This window comes from Capricornis sumatraensis, chromosome 2, assembly GCF_032405125.1.
Source record: "Capricornis sumatraensis isolate serow.1 chromosome 2, serow.2, whole genome shotgun sequence".
Lineage (NCBI taxonomy): Eukaryota > Metazoa > Chordata > Mammalia > Artiodactyla > Bovidae > Capricornis > Capricornis sumatraensis.
The window spans coordinates 82854461-82876823 of NC_091070.1; the positions used below are offsets into that span (position 1 = coordinate 82854461).

The 22363-nt window shown below is 38.9% G+C and overlaps 1 protein-coding gene across 2 annotated transcripts in view; it reads right to left on the bottom strand.

Moving 5' to 3' along the window:
- Positions 1-2826: 2826 nt before the first annotated feature.
- Positions 2827-22363, bottom strand: part of LRRC49 (leucine rich repeat containing 49) — a 155654-nt gene continuing 136117 nt past the window's right edge. For both annotated transcript variants that reach the window (XM_068965868.1, XM_068965867.1), the window contains exons 14-16: positions 18397-18506; positions 11717-11870; positions 2827-3030 (exon numbers count right to left, since the gene is read on the bottom strand). In XM_068965868.1, coding sequence (XP_068821969.1) covers positions 2827-3030; positions 11717-11870; positions 18397-18506 — 468 coding nt within the window. The remainder of the gene's footprint in view (positions 3031-11716; positions 11871-18396; positions 18507-22363) is intronic.

Sequence of the window (22363 nt, forward strand, 5' to 3'; positions counted from 1 at the left end):
AGGAACAGATCAGGAGCAGGGTGAGGCTTCATGGTCTCCTGCATCAGGCCTTTCGTGGAGTGAAGCTCACAAAGTAGGGAGCCGACCCGGGCACCATCCTCAGACAGCAGCACAGCTAATTAGCCTCAGATCCAACCGCACACTTGGCCATCCCCAGACCCAACAACAGCACATGTAACCACCTAACTGCTAAACCATAACCCGGGGGATGGTATCTCCCCAGTTGGCGGATTGTGTACCTTTCTGCTTTGGAGGTGATATTCTGTTTGAGCTCGAGATTCTTTTTGGAAAAAGGCCATCCTTCAGAATACACTAGCCTTGATAGTCTCAGCCTGTGGGGTGTGCATCTTACTCCCTTCCTAAAGATCCTGGAAAACCCCAAGTAGAGATAACAACTTGTTGCAGGGATCCCCACTAGCCACAGGGAGTCCTCAGTTGATTTCAGACACAGTAGACCCAGGTCCCCTTGCCCTTTTCTCTGGGGATTATCCTCACCCTGAAAGTCCAGCAAGCATGGGTTGGGAGGAAGCTGAGTGGCAATGGATAAGGATGAGATGGGAGGACACAGTCAGTGGGATTTGGGATCAGGCAAAACAAAGATTCAAGTAACAGAAATCACTCAGTATGTAAAGTGGGGGTAAACAAGAGGGAGCTCAAGTACAAAGCGATGAAGAGACCAAGTGACTAAAGATGGGGCATTAAGGAGTTCTGATTTCAGAGACAAGACAGAACCCCTCTTACTAGGCTCGAAGCAGGTGCTCTGAGTTAAGCCAACCTGTAGGTTTGCCACCAAGCCAGCGAGTGCTGATCTTCTTTCAGTTCCTTAAATGCCTAGGAGGACTTGGGGAGAGCTAAGAATGCATGTGAAAGTGAAGATCTAGGCTCTTTATCATCAGGGGCGGGAGGGTGGGGGGAGGCGAGGCAGCAAGCAGGAAGCTAGACAGGTCGTTTATTAAACAGCCAGGCATTCCCCTGCCTGGCCTAGAGTGAGCAACCACTCCCCGCATGCCTGAGGGGTCAGATGTCCTTGCCTCTCCTATTTCCTAGAAGCGCATGAACAAGATACTTTTGTTTTTCATGTCAACATCACTCTCAAGGTAGCCTCTCATTTCTATACCAAATAAGACAGAAACCCGGGGAGGGGTCACTGTTTACCAGGCAGATGAGAGTTGGTCGGTATGTTTCAATTCGGAGAGATGGAGGATTATCAGGAAATAGTAACAGTTCTTCCTGTCCCGGGGCACCAACACCGAGGTTCAACCTGCTTCTAGAAGATAACAAAGAATAGCTTCATTTACTTTGTGCTCGCTTTTATTTTATTTTTTATTTTTATTTTTTTAAATTTTACTTTACAATACTATATTGGTTTTGCCATACATTGACATGAATCTGCCATGGGTGTACATGAGTTCCGAATCCTGAATCCCCCTCCCACCTCCCTCCCCATAACATCTCTCTGGGTTAAATGCATTACCTCATCTGATCCTCACAATGATCTTATAAGATATGTGCTATTATGAGGAAACTGAGGTCCAGATGGTTCACGAGCTAAAGTGAGAGCTGAAGTGCCAAGACGCAAACCCAGGACAGTGAGACTTGAAAGGCCATGTTCTGAAAAGTGGCTTCCTAAACTTGAGCCCTTCCTAAACTTGAGGGTGACCAAGAGCTCTTAAGGATGTAAGCCTTTCTTAGTGTAAGCAAAGCAGCTTACCTTCCTTCCTTTCAAGCATTTCCATAGGACTCTATTGTCTTGTAACTTTTGTTTTCATTTTCCCATATCCTGGTGATCCATATAGCTGCCAGGTGAAATCTGAGCAAATCGGAGAATTCCTATTTATGAACCTGTAAGATAGTGTTTCTAAAGTCGTATCACTTCCCGCTATGGTCATGGGCTCCAAAATCACTAGCATCAACCAGGACAACCCCCTGCTTATATCTTTATATCTTATTTCTCTGTTTGATCTTCAACTGGAATTAGAAAAATTCGAAACCTTCCCTCATAAACCCCTAATACTTTTGAGATACAGGTACACATGCCTGCCTAGAAAAAGAGCCTCAGAGTAGCCAACGACAGAAAGAGACACCATTCACAGAAGCAGACTTACTGGTTAATCACTGCATTTTACATGCAGACACCCAGGACTTCTTAAGGCAGGAACACTTTCTTCCTGTCCCTGTTCGTACTCATTTTCATATTCTCTGCTCATAGTGACCCCCAGGACTTTCTGTGGTGCGCCAAGTATGCATACTTAGAAGAATGAGGCCTCTTCCTACATAAGTAAAGAGAAGGGCTCCTACTCAGCTAAAGAGAAACGTACAATAAATATGACAATTCTGACTGGATTAAGGAGGCAAACACATTTTCTTTTAAACTAATTTATTAATAAGTTTATTCTTCACTCATAAAAAAGAACATATTTTTGGCTTTGAAATCATGACATAAAATAAAGAGGTAAGTAACTAAAAATTATCAGCTGAAAGTAGACAGAAGCAACTCATGCTGAATCATGAGCGAACACTACGTGCTTTGGGCTATAGCAGGGGCACCAGTCAAATCAAGAACCCAAGACGCAGGGCCCATTCAAGGGCGCTAAAGATTGCTCAGTTCCCAAAGGCTGTTTGGTCAACATATATAGGAAATGAATTTTCCCTTTTGCTCTTTCCTTCCTAACCTTTAACTACAAGAACAGTAGGCATAAATGCTTTGATGCTAGTCTTTCTAGCTTGAAGGAAAAGTTTTGTTGTTGTTTTAACATTTTTTTAACCCACATATTTTCAACCATCAAAAACATAAAACTAAAAATCTCAATTGTAACTAAGCCATTTCTATTTTTGGTCCGTTATCTGCTGTAGGCAAAGCTTCATATAGGAATTTTTATTGCGGATTTCTATAACTGCATCCCTCACAAGTTCAATGAACATCTGTGGCCAAAGTTTCTGCAAAGCTTCATTTTTCATGTTGATTTCTGTGGCTTCCTTCACAAGATCCTCGATATACATCTTGCAGAATTTCTTTTTTTCCTTTATTTCCTATTAGAAAAAGAATATTTTGCATTGAGTCATAATTAAGCCCCAAGCCAAAGCAACAATTAGCTGAACCAGAGAAGCTTGATAATCTGTTCTGACCCCAGCCCTCAGAGCAGGAACACTTTCCTAGACACTCTGACACAGAGCTCTGCTTGAGTAAAGACAGCAACTGAGGGCTTCCTTCTTGCCAGTCCACTCCCAGCTCTGTGGGACAGCTCTGTTAAAAATTTATTTCTTGGCAACTATGAGAAGAAAACTTCCAGTTGAGCTAATATGAAACTCATTTGCTAATTGTGGGGAGAAATAAAGATTTTAAGTATTTTAAAAGTGCTTATTTATTGGCATCACTGGATCCTAACTACAATTTCTCTGTTGATAGACTTTCTCCTTTCTCAGTGCAGGCAGTTTACCTCACACAAGTCAGCTGAATGAACAGATTCATAGCTTCTAATGGTAAATGATACTAACAATATTAATAAACAAGAGGTCAGTTAATGTGCATGCATGCTAAGTTGCTTCAGTCATGTCTGACTCTTGCAACCCTATGGAATGTAGCCCACCAGGCTCCTCTGTCCATGGGATTCTCCAGGCAAAAAAACTGGAGTGGATTGCCATGCCCTCCTCCAGGGGATCTTCCCAACCTAGCGATCAAACCCATGTCTCTTACATCTCCTGCATTGGCAGAAGGGTTCTTTACCACTAGCACCACCTGGGAAGCCTTGAGGTCAGTTAATGTTTATATACACACATGAAATATCCACACTCTGAATTATTTCCATATTTTAGGAAAGGATGAAGTGATACATTACACTGACTTATGTGGCTGAGAATATTTGGACAAAGTTGGGGGAAAGTGAACAAGGAGAAAGAGGACATATATACAAGCCTGGGACCCAGAACTTGGCCTTCAGATGACACAATGCACCCATTCAACTTCTCGGTCTGGCAGTCTACAGATGAAAGGTAAAAGTGAAAGTTGCTCAGGCATGTCTGACTCTTTGCAACCACGTGGACTATAGAGTCCATGGAATTCTACAGGCCAGAATACTGGAGTAGGTAGCCTTTCCCTTCTCCAGGGGATCTTCCTAATCCAGGGATGAAACCCAGGTCTCCGGCATTGCAGGTGGATTCTTTACCAGCTGAGCCACAAGGGAAGCCCAAATGAAAGGCCTGGGTTCAAAACACAACAGAGGAAGTCTGAGACCTGAGGTAATTGGGGCATTGGGCCTGGATTTCATCCTAGAAGCTGAAACAAAGCCATTTTGATTAATGCAAGAATTTGACACTTATTTTGGCTATTGATACTTTGAGTATTCAGGCACAATGATGGAAAATGTCATAATATATGTGGAAAAAATCAATGGAATAGATAAGCTAATCAGAATTATAGGGGATGCAATTCACACAAATGGATAAGGAAATAAATAATAAATGTCAATGAGAAAATAGGTTTAACTAATTGAAAAATGATCTACTAAAACCTCCAACTCAAATCAAAATAGCAAAATAATTTTTAAAAAGTTAAATTTAAAACATCAACAAATACTGCCCTTAAAATCTACTATGAAGGTTTATAGTAACAAGGAAAATGCTTACACTATAATGCTAAGTGGAAAAAGAAAAGTACAAAATGAAGTTTTGATAGAGGTTGGGTTACATGAGTATACGTATTTGTCGAAACTTAATTGTATACCTAAGATTTATATTTCATTGTATATAAATTATGCCTCAAAATAAGAAACTATATCAATTACTGAACTCTAATGATCTGCTCGCTGAATTATTTAGGGAGAAGCATGGCAATGTGTGCAATTACTTTGAAATAAATTTAAAAAATAAGATAGATTATTGACGGATAGAGGATGGGGAAAAGCACAGATAAGTGATAAAGCAAGTACATGGTACAGTACAAATACTAACAGTAGAATTTAAGTTTGGGGAATGAATGTTTACTGTAAAATTATTTCAACTTTGTCATATGTTTGAAATTTTCATTAAAAAGTTACAAAAATATATTCAATATTAATGAAAGAAAATATACTGAAGTGTCATTAAGATTGTCTTAGGGTAGTGAGATGAGTATTTCTACTCCTTTTTTCTTCTCTTCCTTTTCCAAAGTTTTACAATTTATAAAACAAAAAATAAATATGTTTTGGATTCTTGATTAATTTACAGAAGTTAACAATGAGTCCCAATTGTCACTAACTTCCTCTAACAGAGGCACATTTTGGAAATTTTCTTATGACATATAAGATTTCTCTAAATAATCACTTACCATTCAGGGGTCAACATGCTGATCTGATTTGATTTAGTTCATGTGCTAAAAGCAACAGGTCATGTATTGACCTATCATAAAAATATGCACAGATTTTGATGGGCAATAAATAACAGATGGTTCCAGCTGGTGACTTCTCTGGTGAACTGAACTTCACTAACTGTGAAATACTGTCTGGGACTCAGTCATGTGCACTAAGTTAGCTTATCAATGAGAACAGCATTTAGCTGCTCCCTTTTAATACTCAGTAAATTTGGGAAACAAGGAGAATACCAGGAAGAAAGATAAGTGTGAATCACTGCTGCTGCTGCTGCTAAATCACTTCAGTCGTGTCCAACTCTGTGCGACCCCAGAGACGGCAGCCCACCATGCTTCCCCGTCCCTGAGACTCTCCAGGCAAGAACACTGGAGTGGGTTGCCATTTCCTTCTCCAATGCATGAAAGTGAAAAGTGAAAGTGAAGCTGCTCAGTCATGTCCGACCCTCAGCGACCCCATGGAGTGCAGCCTTCCAGGCTCCTCCATCCATGGGATTTTCCAGGCAAGAGTACTGGAGTGGGGTGCCATCGCCTTCTCCAGTGAATCACTAGAGATCAATAACTAAAACAAGCAATATTTTGCAACAAGTAACGTATTTACATAAGAGATCTCTTACAGACGTCTAAGTTTCTTAAAATGATTTTGAATTTTTAAAAAATTTCTAGCAGTAGGACTGGAAAATTTTTATAGTAATAAAGGATAAGAAAAATATAAAGATATTTAAATGATGACTTTTGTTAAATAATTTATATATAATACTAATTAAACTTTTCTAATTGGCTTGGTGAAATTTTTGGTGCTTTACAATTTTGTGCTAGTTTCTTCCATGTCTTTATAAACATGTTGATACAGAACTGTATCTAATATATACTAACTGTTAATGAGTAAATGTGTTTGAAAGCATCCTTGCTTCATCATTTCTTCTCTCCACTGAGCCAATTTACTCTGCATCTCCATGCAGTATGCTCTAAAACTCATCAGGCGTCTGCCAGCACAACTCACTCTGCGTGTACAGTGATCCTGTTAAGAGCACATTAGAGATACTTCTCTTGCCCTGACCTGTCAAGAAGTTGCTCCTCTTTGAATAATGCTTTTTCCATTCTCAAATGCTTTCACACATCACACATCTATTTTTTTTCTATCCCTGTAGGGGGTCATAAAACAAGTATTTCACAAGTTCAATCCTGATGAGATGAACTCTACAATATTGTTTATGTTAGTTCATTGAACTAACATAATGTCATGACAAGCTGAGGAAAACTGGCAACTTTATGTCATGAAGATAGAAAAAAGCAGGTCATGGTAGACTTGTTATAGAGTTACTTTAACAATAATGGTACTTGTATAGGAATTTAATCCATACCTCCATTTGATAAACAGGACTCTAAGGTTAACAAAGGTTGACAGACTTGCTCAGGATTAGCCGTCATCTACTAATACCTACTTGGAGAAAATGCTAATTTCGCTCTTGAAGAACCTGCAGTCTAGTTGGAGAGATGTCCTACACACATTAAAAGCTTAACTAAAAGAAATGAAACAGTACATGAGTGCTGGATGAAATGTTTAGACAGCAAATACCACCAGTGTTCAGGAGAGCCCTTTGTGCTGGGGTGGTCAAGATGCCGTTAGGAAGCATTCATATACACTGAAAGGAGCCAAGGGCAGGAATCAGAAGGGCTGAGTTCTAGAGGCAGTTCAGTCAGGAATTCACCATGTGAGCCTCAGTTGCTCACCTAAGTTTCCAGTTTTCCTCAACTGTCTAATAACAGGACTGGATTCTTTCAAGTCCCTTTCAGCTTTCCATCTTAAATCTTTTTCAGAATGAGTCAGGACATTGGATGAACACCTACCAAGCAACAGAATTATACATGTCATACGTATAGTGAAAGGGGCGGCTTATCCTGATTTGTGAGAAACTTACTTCAAGTAATTCCTTCAACAACTCAAGATATACAGAGGAGAGAGAATCAACACTTTGTGTTGCAGTGATTAAAACATTTTTCAGGAAGTGGGGAATGGTACATTGAGTCAAGAGAAAGTGATTAAGGGACCAGGCAAGGTCTTTCAGGTAATAAATGAGTGGTGGAATCATGGGCTCAGATCCAAATCTCCTAATGACATATTATTCTTTCCAAATGTTATGTGGCTTCAGATTTTATTTTTCCCTTTGATACTTCTCAAAACAGGAATCAGCATTTGCTATCTTTACTTCTTGATTGCTTATTTACCTCTCAAACCACTTTAATCAAGACTCTGCTTATATTACTCCATGGAAACTCTTCCTGTTTTTTTCAAAAAATGACCTCTATTGCCAAATTTATCAAAATTTCTCCGTATAGTTTGTGCCCTTGGAGGGTAGGGGGTTAGAAAATCATAGCCTACCAATCATGGTCATATTTTCAACTGTTTTTTAAGTGAGAATTTTAAAGTTTGCTTTTCATATTTGGGTTTTTATTTGATCTGGAGTTAATTTTTTAATATGGTTTTTAACAAAGTACATCATAGTAGGGATATGTATTTCTGATTTGACATTTCATTTCCTCAGCAGCATTTATTAGCTAGTCTGTCTGTACTAGTCAGCAATACCTGATATCTGTACAAAGTTTTCCCATAAACATGGGATAGTTCTGGCTATTTTGTCCATGGATCTATGAATCTATTCCTATATGGCCTCAACTACTAGAGCTGAAAATAGTACTTCATATCTGATAAGGCAAGTTCTCCTCACTTATACTGTTGTCTTATTTTAAGTCCTTTGCTCTATCAAACACCTTTAGGATCAACTGGTGAAGTTCTACAAATACCTTTTCCAAATTTTTATTAGAATTGCCTTATACAGATGGATTTAGGAAGAACTGACATCTTTATTATGTAGAAAGTTTCTGACCATAAACATATACTATCTATTTAGTTCTTCTTCAGTGTCTTTCAATAAAACTTTATAATTTTCTCTGTGGAGGGCTTATACATATTTTAAAGAAAGCTGAGCACAGAAGAATTGATGCTTTTGAACTGTGGAAGTGAAGAAGACTCTTGAGAGTCCCTTGGACTGCAAGGAGATCCAACCAGTCCATTTTAAAGGAGATCAATCCTGGGTGTTCACTGGAAGGACTAACGTTGAAGCTGAAACTCCAATACTTTGGCCACCTGATGTGAAGAGCTGATTTATTTGAAAAGACCCTGATGCTGGGAAAGACTGAGGGCAGGAGGAGAAGGGGACGACAGAGGATGAGATGGTTGGATGGCATCACCGACTCAATGAACGTGGGTTTGGGTGAACTCTGGGAGTTGGTGATGGATAGGGAGGCCTGGTGTGCTGCGGTTCATGGGGTCGCAAAGAGTCAGACACGACTGAGCGACTGAACTGAACTGACGGTGTTTATTGTCATGGTAAATGGTATATTACTTTAAACTTATTTTTGAATAAGTAACACAACCTATACTGGATTGTTGGTCCCTTTTCTCACTGATTTCTAAAAGTCCTTGATAATTTAGGGAGATTAGTTTGGACACAACTGAGCGACTGAACTGAACTGAGTTGCAAATTATTTTTTTCAGTTTGTTTTTTGACATTGCTTATTTTATATCTCGGAAGGTCTTTCTGATCTCAGTGTTGTACATAAATCTTTCATGGTTTTTTGTAGATATTTTACCCTTTCATTATAAACTTCAACATCTCTGACTCATTTGGAATTAATGTGGATGTGAAATTAAAAGACGCTTACTCCTTGGAAGAAAAGTTATGACCAACCTAGATAGCATATTCAAAAGCAGAGACATTACTTTGCCGACTAAGGTCTGTCTAGTCAAGGCTATGGTTTTTCCAGTAGTCATGTATGGATGTGAGAGTTGGACTGTGAAGAAGGCTGAGCACCAAAGAATTAATGCTTTTGAACTGTGGTGTTGGAGAAGACTCTTGAGAGTCCCTTGGACTGCAAGGAGATCCAACCAGTCTATTCTAAAGGAGATCAGCCCTGGGATTTCTTTGGAAGGAATGATGCTAAAGCTGAAACTTCAATACTTTGGCCACCTCATGCGAAGAGTTGACTCACTGGAAAAGACTCTGATGCTGGGAGGGATTGGGGGCAGGAGAAGAAGGGGACGATCGAGAATGAGATGGCTGGATGGCATCACTGACTTGATGGATGCGAGTCTGAGTGAACTCCGGGAGTTGGTAATGGATAGGGAGGCCTGGCGTGCTGCGATTCATGGGGTTGTAAAGAGTTGGACACGACTGAGCAACTGAACTGAAGTGAACTGAACTGAAGTATAAAGTCTGAATCCAGCTTTTTTTCCCCCTTAATTCCATAGTTATTTTCAAATCACCACTGAGATAATCCTTCTTGAGATTATTCTTTATCGTATCATAAATTCATTTTTATCTAGATGTACATTTGAATTTTCCATTCTATCCCATGAGACTATCTCTCCATAAACACCCTGTTTTAACTGATAAGACCATAATATGTCTTAATTTATCTAGTAGTGCTAGTTTTCTCCTCATCATTTTTCTTTTTCAGAGTTTTTATGGTTATTTGTGTTTATTTTTCCACAGGTACTGTAGGATCAATTCAGTGAAAAATTTTTGGTTTCTCATTGGGATTATATTAAATTTTAAATTACTTTAAGGAACACTGACTTTTAAAAATTGGAGTTTGGTTTCTTTACACTGCTATGTTGAAGAGAATCAGCCACATGTATACATGTATCTCCTCTTTGTTTTGGTTTCCTTTCTGTTTAGGTCAGCACAGAGCACTGAGCAGAGTTTCCCTGAGCTACACTCTCCCAACTTACTGATTTTCATTATCCCTGCATATGTCTATCTCCTCCATTAGAATGTGAGATTCATGAGGATAATACAGCGACTTCTTACAGTCCAAGTATTACATGTGACAGGTGCTCAATACGTTATTTTTGAATGTAAGAAAGTATAACTATAAAGATGACTTCAAGTAATTCATTTCAAATACTTAAAGAGTTCTCATAAGGAAGATATTTGCTCTGTTTTCTACATAAGGCAACATTAGCATCACTAATGGAAAGTTATTAGGAGGCAGCTTAACATGGGTAAGAATTTCTCCACTCTTGGAGTTGTTCAGTGATATACAACTACCTCATGAAGCAGTAACCTTTCATGCGCTAGAATTTAAAGCAGAATCTTTTCAAAACATCCTTCAGGATGCTATAAAAATATTGTTGCATTGAGTTAAGTGCTTTTCAAAGTATAATCCTTAGAGGCCTATGGGTTCCAAAGAGATTCTTCAGGTCTGGGAATGAGGTGAAGTGAAGTGAAGTGAAGTCGCTTAGTCGTGTCTGACTCTTTGCGACCCCATGGACTGCAGCCTACCAGGCTCCTTTGTCCATGGGATTTTCCAGGCAATAGTACTGAAGTGGAATGCCATTTCCTTCTCCAGGGGATCTTCCCAACCCAGGGATCGAACCCGGGTCTCCCGCATTGTAGACAGACACTTTACCATCTGAGCCACCAGGGACGTCCGGGAATGAGGTAAGGAGAAAGGAAAAAAATAGAAGATCCAATCAAACAGAGCTCTGAACCCCATCTACAACAGGAGCAGCTCTGCTGTTTTGCTTTCTTTTGACATAATGAGTTTTCAGCTACAATATAGTTTGAATAAAGAACCTCACAACCATTATAAAACATTTGAAAAATATTTGGCCAATACACACTAACACACACCCCTAAACCCCTCAAAAACTCTTGCAGAATTTTAACATCTTATTTTTATATAGATGACTTGTTTCTTCACCTTTCTCTAAGTTCCATCAAGGCACACACTGCATGGTTCTCTTCTTTACAGTTCTGCAGTCCCCTAACACAGCAGTCCCTCAAAAAACTTCTGAAGACATACAGGAGTAAAGAACTGGTTCTAGCCTTTCTGTCTAAAAGACTATAGTGGAAACAAAACAGGTTAAAACTATGTGACTAAGAACACAGAAGCCAATGCTGTAGGAGAATAAAACAGTGAATTAAAACATCAAGGACCTAGGCAAAGAGAACAGAAATGGAGGTTCTGTTGTGTCTTTCTGCCAGTCTGGCACAGGCTAGGTAAGTACTCAGAGCAAGTCTATTCCAGATTAAAGTGGTCTGAATCCTGGTCCTACTTCGGTTTAAATTTTTGGTACCAATTTCTTTCTTTTGAACATTTTTTTTCTGCTTAAATATATTGAACTAAGGGCTCTACTTCTCCCTAATTCCTTGGTGCCTACTGCCCCCAGCTCTGGATATGAGGCTGACTAACATTCCAGAATTAAAAAAGGTTATCTTAAATGAGGAGGAGAGAAACGTATAACTCCCAAGTCTCAAGCCATTTGGAATTTATCCAGGCAATAAGTTCCACAGATGATGGCAGCTTTACCTCCAGCTTTTCAGTGTAAAAGTCTCTGGTGGTATAATTCAGTGTAGCACGATTTGTGTTTTCTCCCACAAGTCTCTTGCGATCATTATTTTCTTCACTGACAATACCAGGTTTTTTCCCTTTGGTTTCTAGAAGATATTGGAATTGCTTCTTCCTGTAGAAAGACGGTAAAGAGACTTAGAGAGTTATTTATCCAATTGGTGAAAATGTCTTTCCTGTTGATTTTAGAGGGTAGCATATGCTTTTTTGAATATCTGTTTTATCAGTTTGAGTTTTTAAAGTCAATTCACTACTCCAATTTCTCTACTAATTAAGTTATATAACTCAAATTCTTTTGTTTCACTACCAATCATCAACAAAGACATGTCTCAAGCATTTCTAAAATGAAAAAAACACCTGTCTTTAAAAAATCAACATAAAACTTAAATAACACAGAATACACACACAAAAAGCAATTAGACACATAGTAGACCAAACTTCCACAGTCTTTATATCCCACAAAACATGTTAGTTACACACCTTATAAATCACAAAAATAGTTCATAATTTCATTATGTAGCTCAGTAGCATCAGCCATAGCTACAAACAGAATGGAATACTGGTTTAAGTTTAGGAAAAGCAGAACAAAAATACTTTTAGCTGTTATCATATCAAGGGCGAGATCTCAGCAGGAGGTAAATAATGAAACAGGAAGCTTCATTTGATCATGAAGAACATAGACAGTGTTCAGAGTATCACTTGCAGACCCACAGCCTAGAATTACAGAGGACAGCAACTCATCATGAAGGTTGCTTTCTGGTTTCTACCACGTAGGGTGTCTCTCAGGGAAGTGATGTAACTACTATGAACTGTGAACTGAAGACTGGGAGCAAAAAGGGAATATATCTTTTAGAAAATGTCTTCATTTTTCCAATTTAATACGAGTATAACACAGAGATTTAAAAAATTATAAGGAGTACATATTTTGAAAAGTATAAAGAAATAGCATAAAGTCATCCATAAATATATAGCATATAAATCTACATAAATCAGTAACATTGTTCACATTAGACATATTTCCTCATAGGCGTTCTCTGTGAATTTTTATAAACATCTAGGTTTGTACACTGTTTTTGCTTAATGCTATATAATAAGCATTTTCTATGTTATTAAAATTAACATTTTAATAAATGAATAAAATTTAATTGTGATGTAGGTCAATTTATATGATCACTCATTTACTGGATATTTTGGCAGCATAATTTTCTCACTCTTATAAAGAAGAAAGTAATATAGATATTTATCTATATTTATTTTATTGATTTTTAATTATGAAAGCCACATACATATTATCCATCACTTTCAGTAGTGTTTTCAAATAATCAGTTTTTCATTATGTTTTCAATGTCTTCATCTCCTTCATTTTTCTTCAGGATTATTTTGCTATTGTTTTCCTAACTTCTTTAGATAAATGTTTAGCTCCTTCATTTTCAGTCTTTATTCTCTCCTAATATACTCATTTCAATAGATATATTGATTTTAAAATCTTATAATACTATTATCATTGCTTTATATAGTCTATGTTTATTTAGTTTCATCCCACAAATTTACTACTTTCTTTGCTCTTTGATTTTCCTTGCACATCAGAATTTCTATCTGGGATCAGGTTCTTTCTGCCTTAATTAGAGACTATCATTTCTTCTACTGCAGGAATACTGATAGGAAATCTCTTAAAATCCTTTTTTTAGAAACTAATACAATAATTTTAACAAAAAGAATAACAACAAAAAACCAGAACAAACCAAAAAAGATAATTCCAAGTACTACATATAAACATACAGAAAAAGTGAGCCTTTGCACTATGAAATCCTACTGTTCTCAGTTTAACTCATAGAGACAATCATTTCTAAAAATTCAAATATTTAAAATTACACAAGGAAATCTCTGAAGAACATGTTCTATTTCTGAGAAATTGCAGCATACTATACAGTTGTTCTATATCTTGTATTTTTCGTTTCTAAGACATCTTAAAGATTATTTCATATCAGAACTTCTAATAATTTTCATAGCTGCAAGTAATTGGTCCTTTATTAATGGACATGTAGCTGGTTTTACAAAAGGCAGAGGAAGCAGAGATCAAATTGCCAATGTCTGCTGGATCATCAAAAAGGCAAGAGAGTTCCAGAAAAACATCTATTTCTGCTTTATTGACTATGCCAAAGCCTTTGACTGTGTGGATCACAATAAACTGTGGAAAATTCTGAGAGAGATGGGAATACCAGACCACCTGACCTGCTTCTTGAGAAACCTGTATGCAGGTCAGAAAGCCACAGTTAGAACTGGACATGGAACAACAGACTGGTTCCAAATAGGAAAAGGAGTACGTCAAGGCTGTGTATTGTCACCCTGCTTATTTAACTTATATGCAGAGTACATCATGAGAAACGCTGGGCTGGAGGAAGCACAAGCTGGAATCAAGATTGCCGGGAGAAATATTAATAACCTCAGATATGCAGATGACACCACCCTTATGGCAGAAAGTGAAGAAGAACTAAAGAGCCTCTTGATGAAAGTGAAAGAGGAGAGTGAAAAAGTTGGCTTAAAGCTCAACATTCAGAAAACGAAGATCATGGCATCCGGTCCCATCACTTCATGGGAAATAGATGGGGAAACAGTGGTAACAGTAGCTGACTTTATTCTTCTGGGCTCCAAAATCACTGCAGATGGTGATTGCAGCCATGAAATTAAAAGACACTTACTCCTTGGAAGGAAAGTTATGACCAACCTAGATAGCATATTCAAAAGCAGAGACATTACTTTGTCAACAAAGGTCCATCTAGTCAAGGCTATGGTTTTTCCAGTAGTCATGTATGGATGTGAGAGTTGGACTATAAAGAAAGCTGAGTGCCAAAGAATTGATGCGTTTGAACTGTGGTGTTGGAGAAGACTCTTGAGAGTCCTTTGGACTGCAAGGAGATCCAACCAGTCTATCCTAAAGGAGATCAGTCCTGGGTGTTCATTGGAAGGACTGATGTTGAAGCTGAAACTCCAATACTTTGGCCACCTAACTCATTTGAAAAGACCCTGATGCTGCGAAAGATTGAGGGTAGGAGGAGAGGGGATGACAGAGGATGAGATGGTTGGATGGCATCACCGACTCAATGGACATGGGTTTGGGTGGATTCTGGGAGTTGGTGATGGACAGGGAGGCCTGACATGCTGCGGTTCATGGGGTCGCAAAGAGTTGGATACTACTGAATGACTGAACTGAACTGAACTGAGTGAGTTTTCATATGTTTGTTATTTAATATTATAAACACTGTAATGAAAATCCCTGGATACCTATGTTTGTGCTGTCTATAACTTTGAGATCAAACAACTTTTTTAAAGTTTTAAGGAAGTTGTATCTTGTTTTCTGAGAATTTGTTTCTCTTGTTTCTTTGCTTTTCCAGTTGAAATTGTATAGGTTTTTGTCTCATTCTTTTTTAATTTTATGATATTATCATTACAGAAAGTTATGTGCATGAATATGCTTTTTGAGATATATGAAGATTTTCTTTGAGTTTAAATATATGTTCAATTTTTGAAAGTTTTAAATAGGTATTTAAATAGGCTTTTCCCCCCCTGAATTGGGAATAAGTTTCTGGAAATAAAATTCTAAATACATTTATTTGGTATAGTGTGTTAAGTGAGTTATTCAAATCCTCAGTATTCTTTTCTAACTGTGTTTATTTGATCAAATGATCGAATAGCTTAATATTTACCACGATAATGTCAATTTGTTAATATATACTTACATTTGTTATCATATTTAGAAGCTGTGATCTTGGTTACATTAAGTTTCATAATTACCTTTTTTGGTGGATTTTAAGTTTTTGATATTATCAAAATGACGGGCTGGATGAGTGACAAGCTGGAATCAAGATAGGTGGGAGAAACAGCAACAATCTCAGTTATTTGGATGATATCACTCTAATGCTCTAATGGCAGAAAGAGAAGAGGAACTAAAGAACCTCTTGATGAGGGTGAAGGAGGAGAGTGAAACAGCCAGCTTAAAACTAAATATTAAAAATACTAACATCATGGTATCTGACCCCATTACTTCATGGCAGATAGAAAGAGAAAAGGTGGAAGTAGTGACAGATTTCCTCTTACTGGCCTCTAAAATCACTGTGGATGGTAACTGCAGCCATGAAATTAGAAGACCATTGCTTCTTGGCAGGAAAGCTATGACAAACTTAGTGTGTTGAAAAGCAGACATCACTCTGCCAACAAAGGTCCATGTAGTCCAGGCTATGGTCTTCCCAGTGGTTACATATGGTTGAGAGAGCTGGACCATAAAGAAGGCAGAGCACCAAAGAATTGATGCCTTTGAACTGTGGTGCCGGAGAAGACTTCTGAGAGTTGCTTGGATAGCCAGGAGATCAAACCAGTCAATCTTAAAGGAAACCAACCCTGAATACTCATTGGAAGGACTGATGCTGAAGCTGAAGCTCCAGCATTTTAGTCACTGATGTGAACAGCTGAATCACTGGAAAAGTCCCTGATGCTGGGAAAGATTGAGGGCAGAAAGAGAAAAGGGTGTCAGAGGATGAGATGGCTGCATGGCATCACCAATGCAATGGACATGAACTTGGCAAACTCTGGGAGATGGTAAGGGACAGGCAAGTCTGGCATGCGATGGTCCATGGTGTTGCTGAGTTGGACATGACTGGACAACTGAACAACAACATCATCAATTCTATCATCACTAGTAGTAATATTCCCATATTTATTTATCGTTATTTGCCTGTTATATATTTTCCATCCCTTTATTTTCAACCTTTATATATTAGTTTAGGAGTATCTCTCAAAAACAAAATGAAATTCAGTTTTTAACCCAAGCTGAGGGCTATTATCAATGAATAGAATTTCATTCATGAATATTTATTGTAATAACTGACATGTTCATTTTTTTCTTCCCTTCCTGCTTTTTTTGTTGATCAGTGGTTTTTTTCTTTTAATGATTTAGAAATTGTACATCTTATCTTCTTTTCTAATGGTAGCCCTTGAGATTTGAAAACACATAGATAAACATATACTTCTCTATTTCTCCCTAACAGGGAAAGAAACTTGGCAAACGTCAACATCCTTTCTCTGAGGGTATTCTGGGATTATTATTTTCACGTTATTAAAGTTTTTTGCATTATGTGCTGTGCTTAGTCACTCAGTCGTGTCCAACTCTTTGCTACCCCATGTACTGGTGCCCGTCAGGCTCCTCTGTCCATGGGGATTCTCCAGCAAGAATACTGGAATGGGTTACCATGCCCTCCTCCAGGGGACCTTTCCAACCCAAGGATCAAACCCAGGTCTACCTGCAGTGAGGGCAGATTCTTTACCAACTGAGCCACCAGGGAAGCCCACTTACTAATGAGTCTTTGCACAACATCATTTCTTTAATTCAATGCTTCCTATTTCTTACATTTACTGTTCATTTTGTAGCAGCACCTCGCTCAGTACTTTTCTTCAGAATGTTCTGCGGGCTTTTTATGAGTTCAACTCTGCCAATCAGATACACATGGGTAAGCTCTGAAATCAGACCTGATCTAAGTGGGAGAGTAAGCACGCCAGACACCCCTTTTATTGGCATGAATCATAGTAGAGCCAAGTTTTGAGGAGGGGAATGGGGAACTTCCTGACCCCTGTGTGAAAAGTGGACGCCATGGTTAGGACAAGCATCCTGACCCCCCAGCTCCCAGACTGTAGCCAAGGTGGCAGTGCCCTTGGTGGACTGGTTCTGCGGTATCGTTGTGGGATCCCCTCCTGGCCCAGGCTAGAGACTGCTTCCCTGCCCCTCTCAGTGATTTTGTGGATGAATGACTTCCTGTATACCAACTGCTTTCTCCTTCCTCTGGTCAGGGTGACCATCTATAACTGAGTCATGACTGGCACGCCGTCTTTGGCTTTCCTCTGTCCATGCCACACCCTGCCAGTCAGCGTTTTCTGTCAGGTCCACTTCTACGTGGTTTCAGTCATCTTCTCTATTCTTAGTTCAGACCCTTATAGCCTCTCTCCTGGAGCACAGACTGGCCTCTTGGGTGGTCTCCATTCCTTCCATCTGGATCCTCTCAAATGGCAGCTATTCTAGAACATGCATCTAATCACATGATTGTTGTGCTTAATCACAAAGCACAGTATTCATTTTGTTTTTCATGGATTTCTGGGCTCTTCAAAATCAGATCACAATCAATCTTTCTACTTTCACTCTCTATCACAATTCACAGTCATCCTATGCTCTAATTATACTGAATTATTTACAATTCCCTGTGTCTTAGCAGATCTCCTTCCCTCATACCCTGTATCTGAAAAAACCCTTATTCATTCCTGATGAGCTAGAAAAATGTTAAGTCCTTTGTGAAGCCTTCCCCAATGTTCTTCCAAAGCGTAATCTCTCCTATACTCTTACAGCCCTCTGTTACAACATCTGAAATGTCTTACCTTATTAGCTCATAAACTAATAATTTATTAGCTTATAAGCCACCAAAAAGCAAGAACTTCGTCATATTCATCTTTATATCTCCAAAACTTCGGAGAAGGCCAGACACAAACAAATTTAGGATGTTTGTGGAATGAATGAATAGCACAATTGAGAAGTGTGTGTTATGTGTTACTTTGTCTAGTGCAACAATGCTTCTATAAAAACTGTAGAAATTAAAGTTTACCTGGCATCACCCAGTATTGAAATCAGACGGTACTGCGGTAATTCAGAAGATGCTACATGTGCTAGGATTCCAAACAGCCTCTCAGCCATTATCATATCATTTTGCGTCACCTGAAGAGACAAATTGGAAAGGAGTAAAAAATGACATTGCCTCATAACTTGATACAACTAACATAATCTCATAGAAATGTCCAGATTAAATATTTTCTTATAGGGACTTCCCTGGTGGTCCAATGGTTGAGAATCCAATACAGAGGATGCCAGTTTGAGTCTTGGTTGGGGAACTAAGATCCCACATGCTGCAGGGCAACAAAGCCTGCAAACTGCAACTGCAGAGCCATGCACTGCAAGGAAGACCCCACGTGTTGCAACTAAGACTTGATGGAGCAGCCGAAAATAAATAAATTAATTAAAAATTTTCTTTTCAGGGAAAATACATTCTCCTGGGCTATAAGAAGAGAGTGAGTTCTGGCTGATATTTCTCTTTTTTCCCTGAGCTTGATTAGAATGTAGATTTACAAATGTGGCTTATTGTGATGGAAGAGGGCTGGGAGGTGAGGTGTTAGCTCTGACTTAGAAGCCATGGTTCCTGAGGATTATACTTGAGACACCTTAAATTCTTAATGAATTTTTTTTTTTCCCCAAAATCCCAAAGCTTCTTTGAGTAGAATGATTTAAGGGGGAAAATCTCAAGTGTCAGTGGAATAGATTAACTTTAATAATGTGTTAAAGGCAAGTGAAGGTGTTGTTAATACCTTGTTCCTGAAAGGATAATTTCATCCCTTTCTGAGGGAATGAACACTGGATTAGGAATGGCACTCCTGCTCCTTCTGAAGTTGCATCCACCTTTCTCCGCACAAGGAACAGTTTGTCACAGGTACATTCCCCATGTGGGCTCATTCCTGTGTTAACCAAGAAACTACTAAAGGCTAAAAGCAAGCCTTGTATTAATATCTGGGCATGTTTTAAATATAAAATTAGGTTTCTTGCATTTTAAATACTATTTCTTTACCAATATAATTCAGTGGTTCCCAATCAGGGGCCACTTTGGCCCCTAGGGAATGTTTGCCAGTGTCTGGAGATGGTTTTTGTTTATTGCAACTGGTGGACAGATACTACTAGCATCTAGTGAGTCGAAGCCAGGGATGCTGTTAAATGTCCTACAGTGTACGGGACAGTCCCCATAACAAAGAATTATCTGGTCCAAAATGTCAATAGAGCTGATGTTGAGAGACCCATTTTGGATCTTTAAAACCTTTATTCTTAACACTTGCTATAATTACCTACACAGGGATTTTCTGGAAAATAACCCATAATTCACAAGCGACTTATACATATGAATCACTGCAGACTGACCCTTTCCCTTCCTTCCCTAGACTTCAGTAGTTAATGAGGCTGCAGCTCCCCAGAATCATTCCTTCAGCTGACAACTAACTTGTTTGGTCTAACATAGTCACCTAGTGGTCAGTGTAGGCCACTACTCCATCTTTTCCTCTTGATGCTCACAATGCTCACTCTCTCTCATACAAAGAAAAGCAGAAATACAGTATAACATTATCACATACTGTCAAGGACGAGATAAGCAGGTTTATTCTAGGTCTTATATTAAAAGGTCAAATATTCCTGGGCATTGACATTTTCAGAACTTTAAATCAGAGTACATTACATTGGTTCTTTCTCATTCTTCTCTATATAATGATATTACACTATTACTTCCTATTTTAAGGTTTTATAATAACTATTATGTCTCCAGCAGTGATCCACATTTGGGTAAATACAGTATTTAGGGTTAATGAAGATAATGGTTTGGCCACTAACAAGGGAGAATTCCTCACCTATAGCTAAAATAACTATCCTACAGCCCAGGCTAGCTTTGGAAACTTTTGGAACTATTAGATCTGACCAGTGACTTACAACCTCTCTGGGGAAGTACCAAGAGGGTACATAAAACTAAAACGAATCTCTTGTGAACTAGTTGGAGAAATTAATAGTCATCTGAAGGTTCCAGGTTTGCCCTACATCTTCAACAGATGGCTGATACCTGGGGTTATGGACCTACCATTCAGTTCAGTTCAATTCAGTTGCTCAGTCATGTCTGACTCTGTGACCCCATGAATTGTAGCACGCCAGGCTTCCTTGTCCATCACCAACTCCCAGAGTTCACTCAAACTCACGTCCATCTAGTCGGTGATGCCATCCAGCCATCTCATCCTCTGTCGTCCCCTTTCCCTCCTGCCCCCAATCCCTCCCAGCATCAGAGTCTTTTCCAATGAGTCAACTCTTCGCATGAGGTGGCCAAAGTACTGGAGTTTCAGCTTTAGCATTATTCCTTCCAAAGAACACTCAGGGCTGATCTGCTTTAGAATGGACTGGTTGGATCTCCTTGCAGTTCAAGGGACTCTCAAGAGTCTTCTCCAACACCACAGTTCAAAAGCATCAATTCTTCAGCACTCAGCTTTCTTCACAGTCCAACTCTCACATCCATACATGACTACTGGAAAAACCATAGCCTTGACTAGACGGACCTTTGTTGGCAAAGTAATGTCTCTGCTTTTGAATATGCTATCTAGGTTGGTCATAACTTTTCTTCCAAGGAGTTAGTGTCTTTTAATTTCATGGCTGCAACAGTTCAGTTCAGTCGCTCAGTCATGTCCGACTCTTTGTGATCCCATGAATCGCAGCACGCCAGGCCTTCCTGTTCATCACCATCTCCCAGAGTTCACCCAGACTCACGTCCATCGAGTCCGTGATGCCATCCAGCCATCTCATCCTCGGTCGTCCCCTTCTCCTCCTGCCCCCAATCCCTCCCAGCATCAGAGTCTTTTCCAATGAGTCAGCTCTTCTCATGAGGTGACCAAAGTAGCTGATGCAAATTTCACATGGCTCTTGTATGCTGACCCAGAGACCTCCAATCTCCTGATGGTATGCTGGAGTTCTCAAGTTTTAGGCCAGAGTTACCTTCCCTGGTGGCTCAGAGGTTAAAGCGTTTGCCTGCATGGCAGGAGACCTGGTTCAATCCCTGGGTCGGGAAGATCCCCTGGAGAAGGAAATGGCAACCCACTCCAGTATTCTTGCCTGGAAAATCCCATGGACGGAGGAGCCTGGTAGGTTACAGTCCACGGAGTCGCAAAGAGTCGGACACGACTGAGCAACTTCACTTCACTTCACTACTTATAGTGTATCAGTTGCAGGGAACTATAGTTGCTCTTCCCACCCTGCTAGCAAAATTGATTATAGCTCGTCTTACAATAAGGAGGTCTGAATTTTAAGAGATAATCACACTAATACTAGTAGCATATTAAAAGATTTTTTCCTTTTGGAGGACTATCTAAACTCAATTCTGGAATTCCACAGAAGAAGAAGCATAGCTTCTCTCTCTTCTTCCAAAGTAATATTTAAAGAGAACATGATCTTTGGATAGCTGGAGGATTACCCTCGTGACAAGCTTAGCAGAATCAATCTGAAAAATAACTCTTTGCTAATAATTTTCCAGCTATTCAGGCTCCAGACCTGAATTATACAATGTAGATATGTCCAAGCAGCTGTTACAAACTATTAACAAAGCAATCTAGACTTTTACTTATGGTTGTTTTATTTCCTTTTTCATTCATGTAGACTTTTTCGTCTTTTAACTTTCCTCCTTGCTTATTTCTCCCTCTTATCTCTTCTTTTAAAATCACTCTTCTTTCCCTATGTACATTTTTTTGCATGTTATTCTTCCCTTCCTCTATCACAACCTTTATTAAATGACATTTAGTATCACTTCCCCAGGCCCTTTTACATGTCAGTATGTAAAACACTCTGAGAAACACAAAGATCACATTACTTACAGAAGTGTTCTTTTTCTTTTCATTTTAAAGTATTATCCTATCAATCCTTCTCTGAATACTTAAAAACAACAGAAGTAGTATTTACTGTTCACCATGATCTGGTTACTAATTTATTCACAAAATTTGCCTAGTATATTA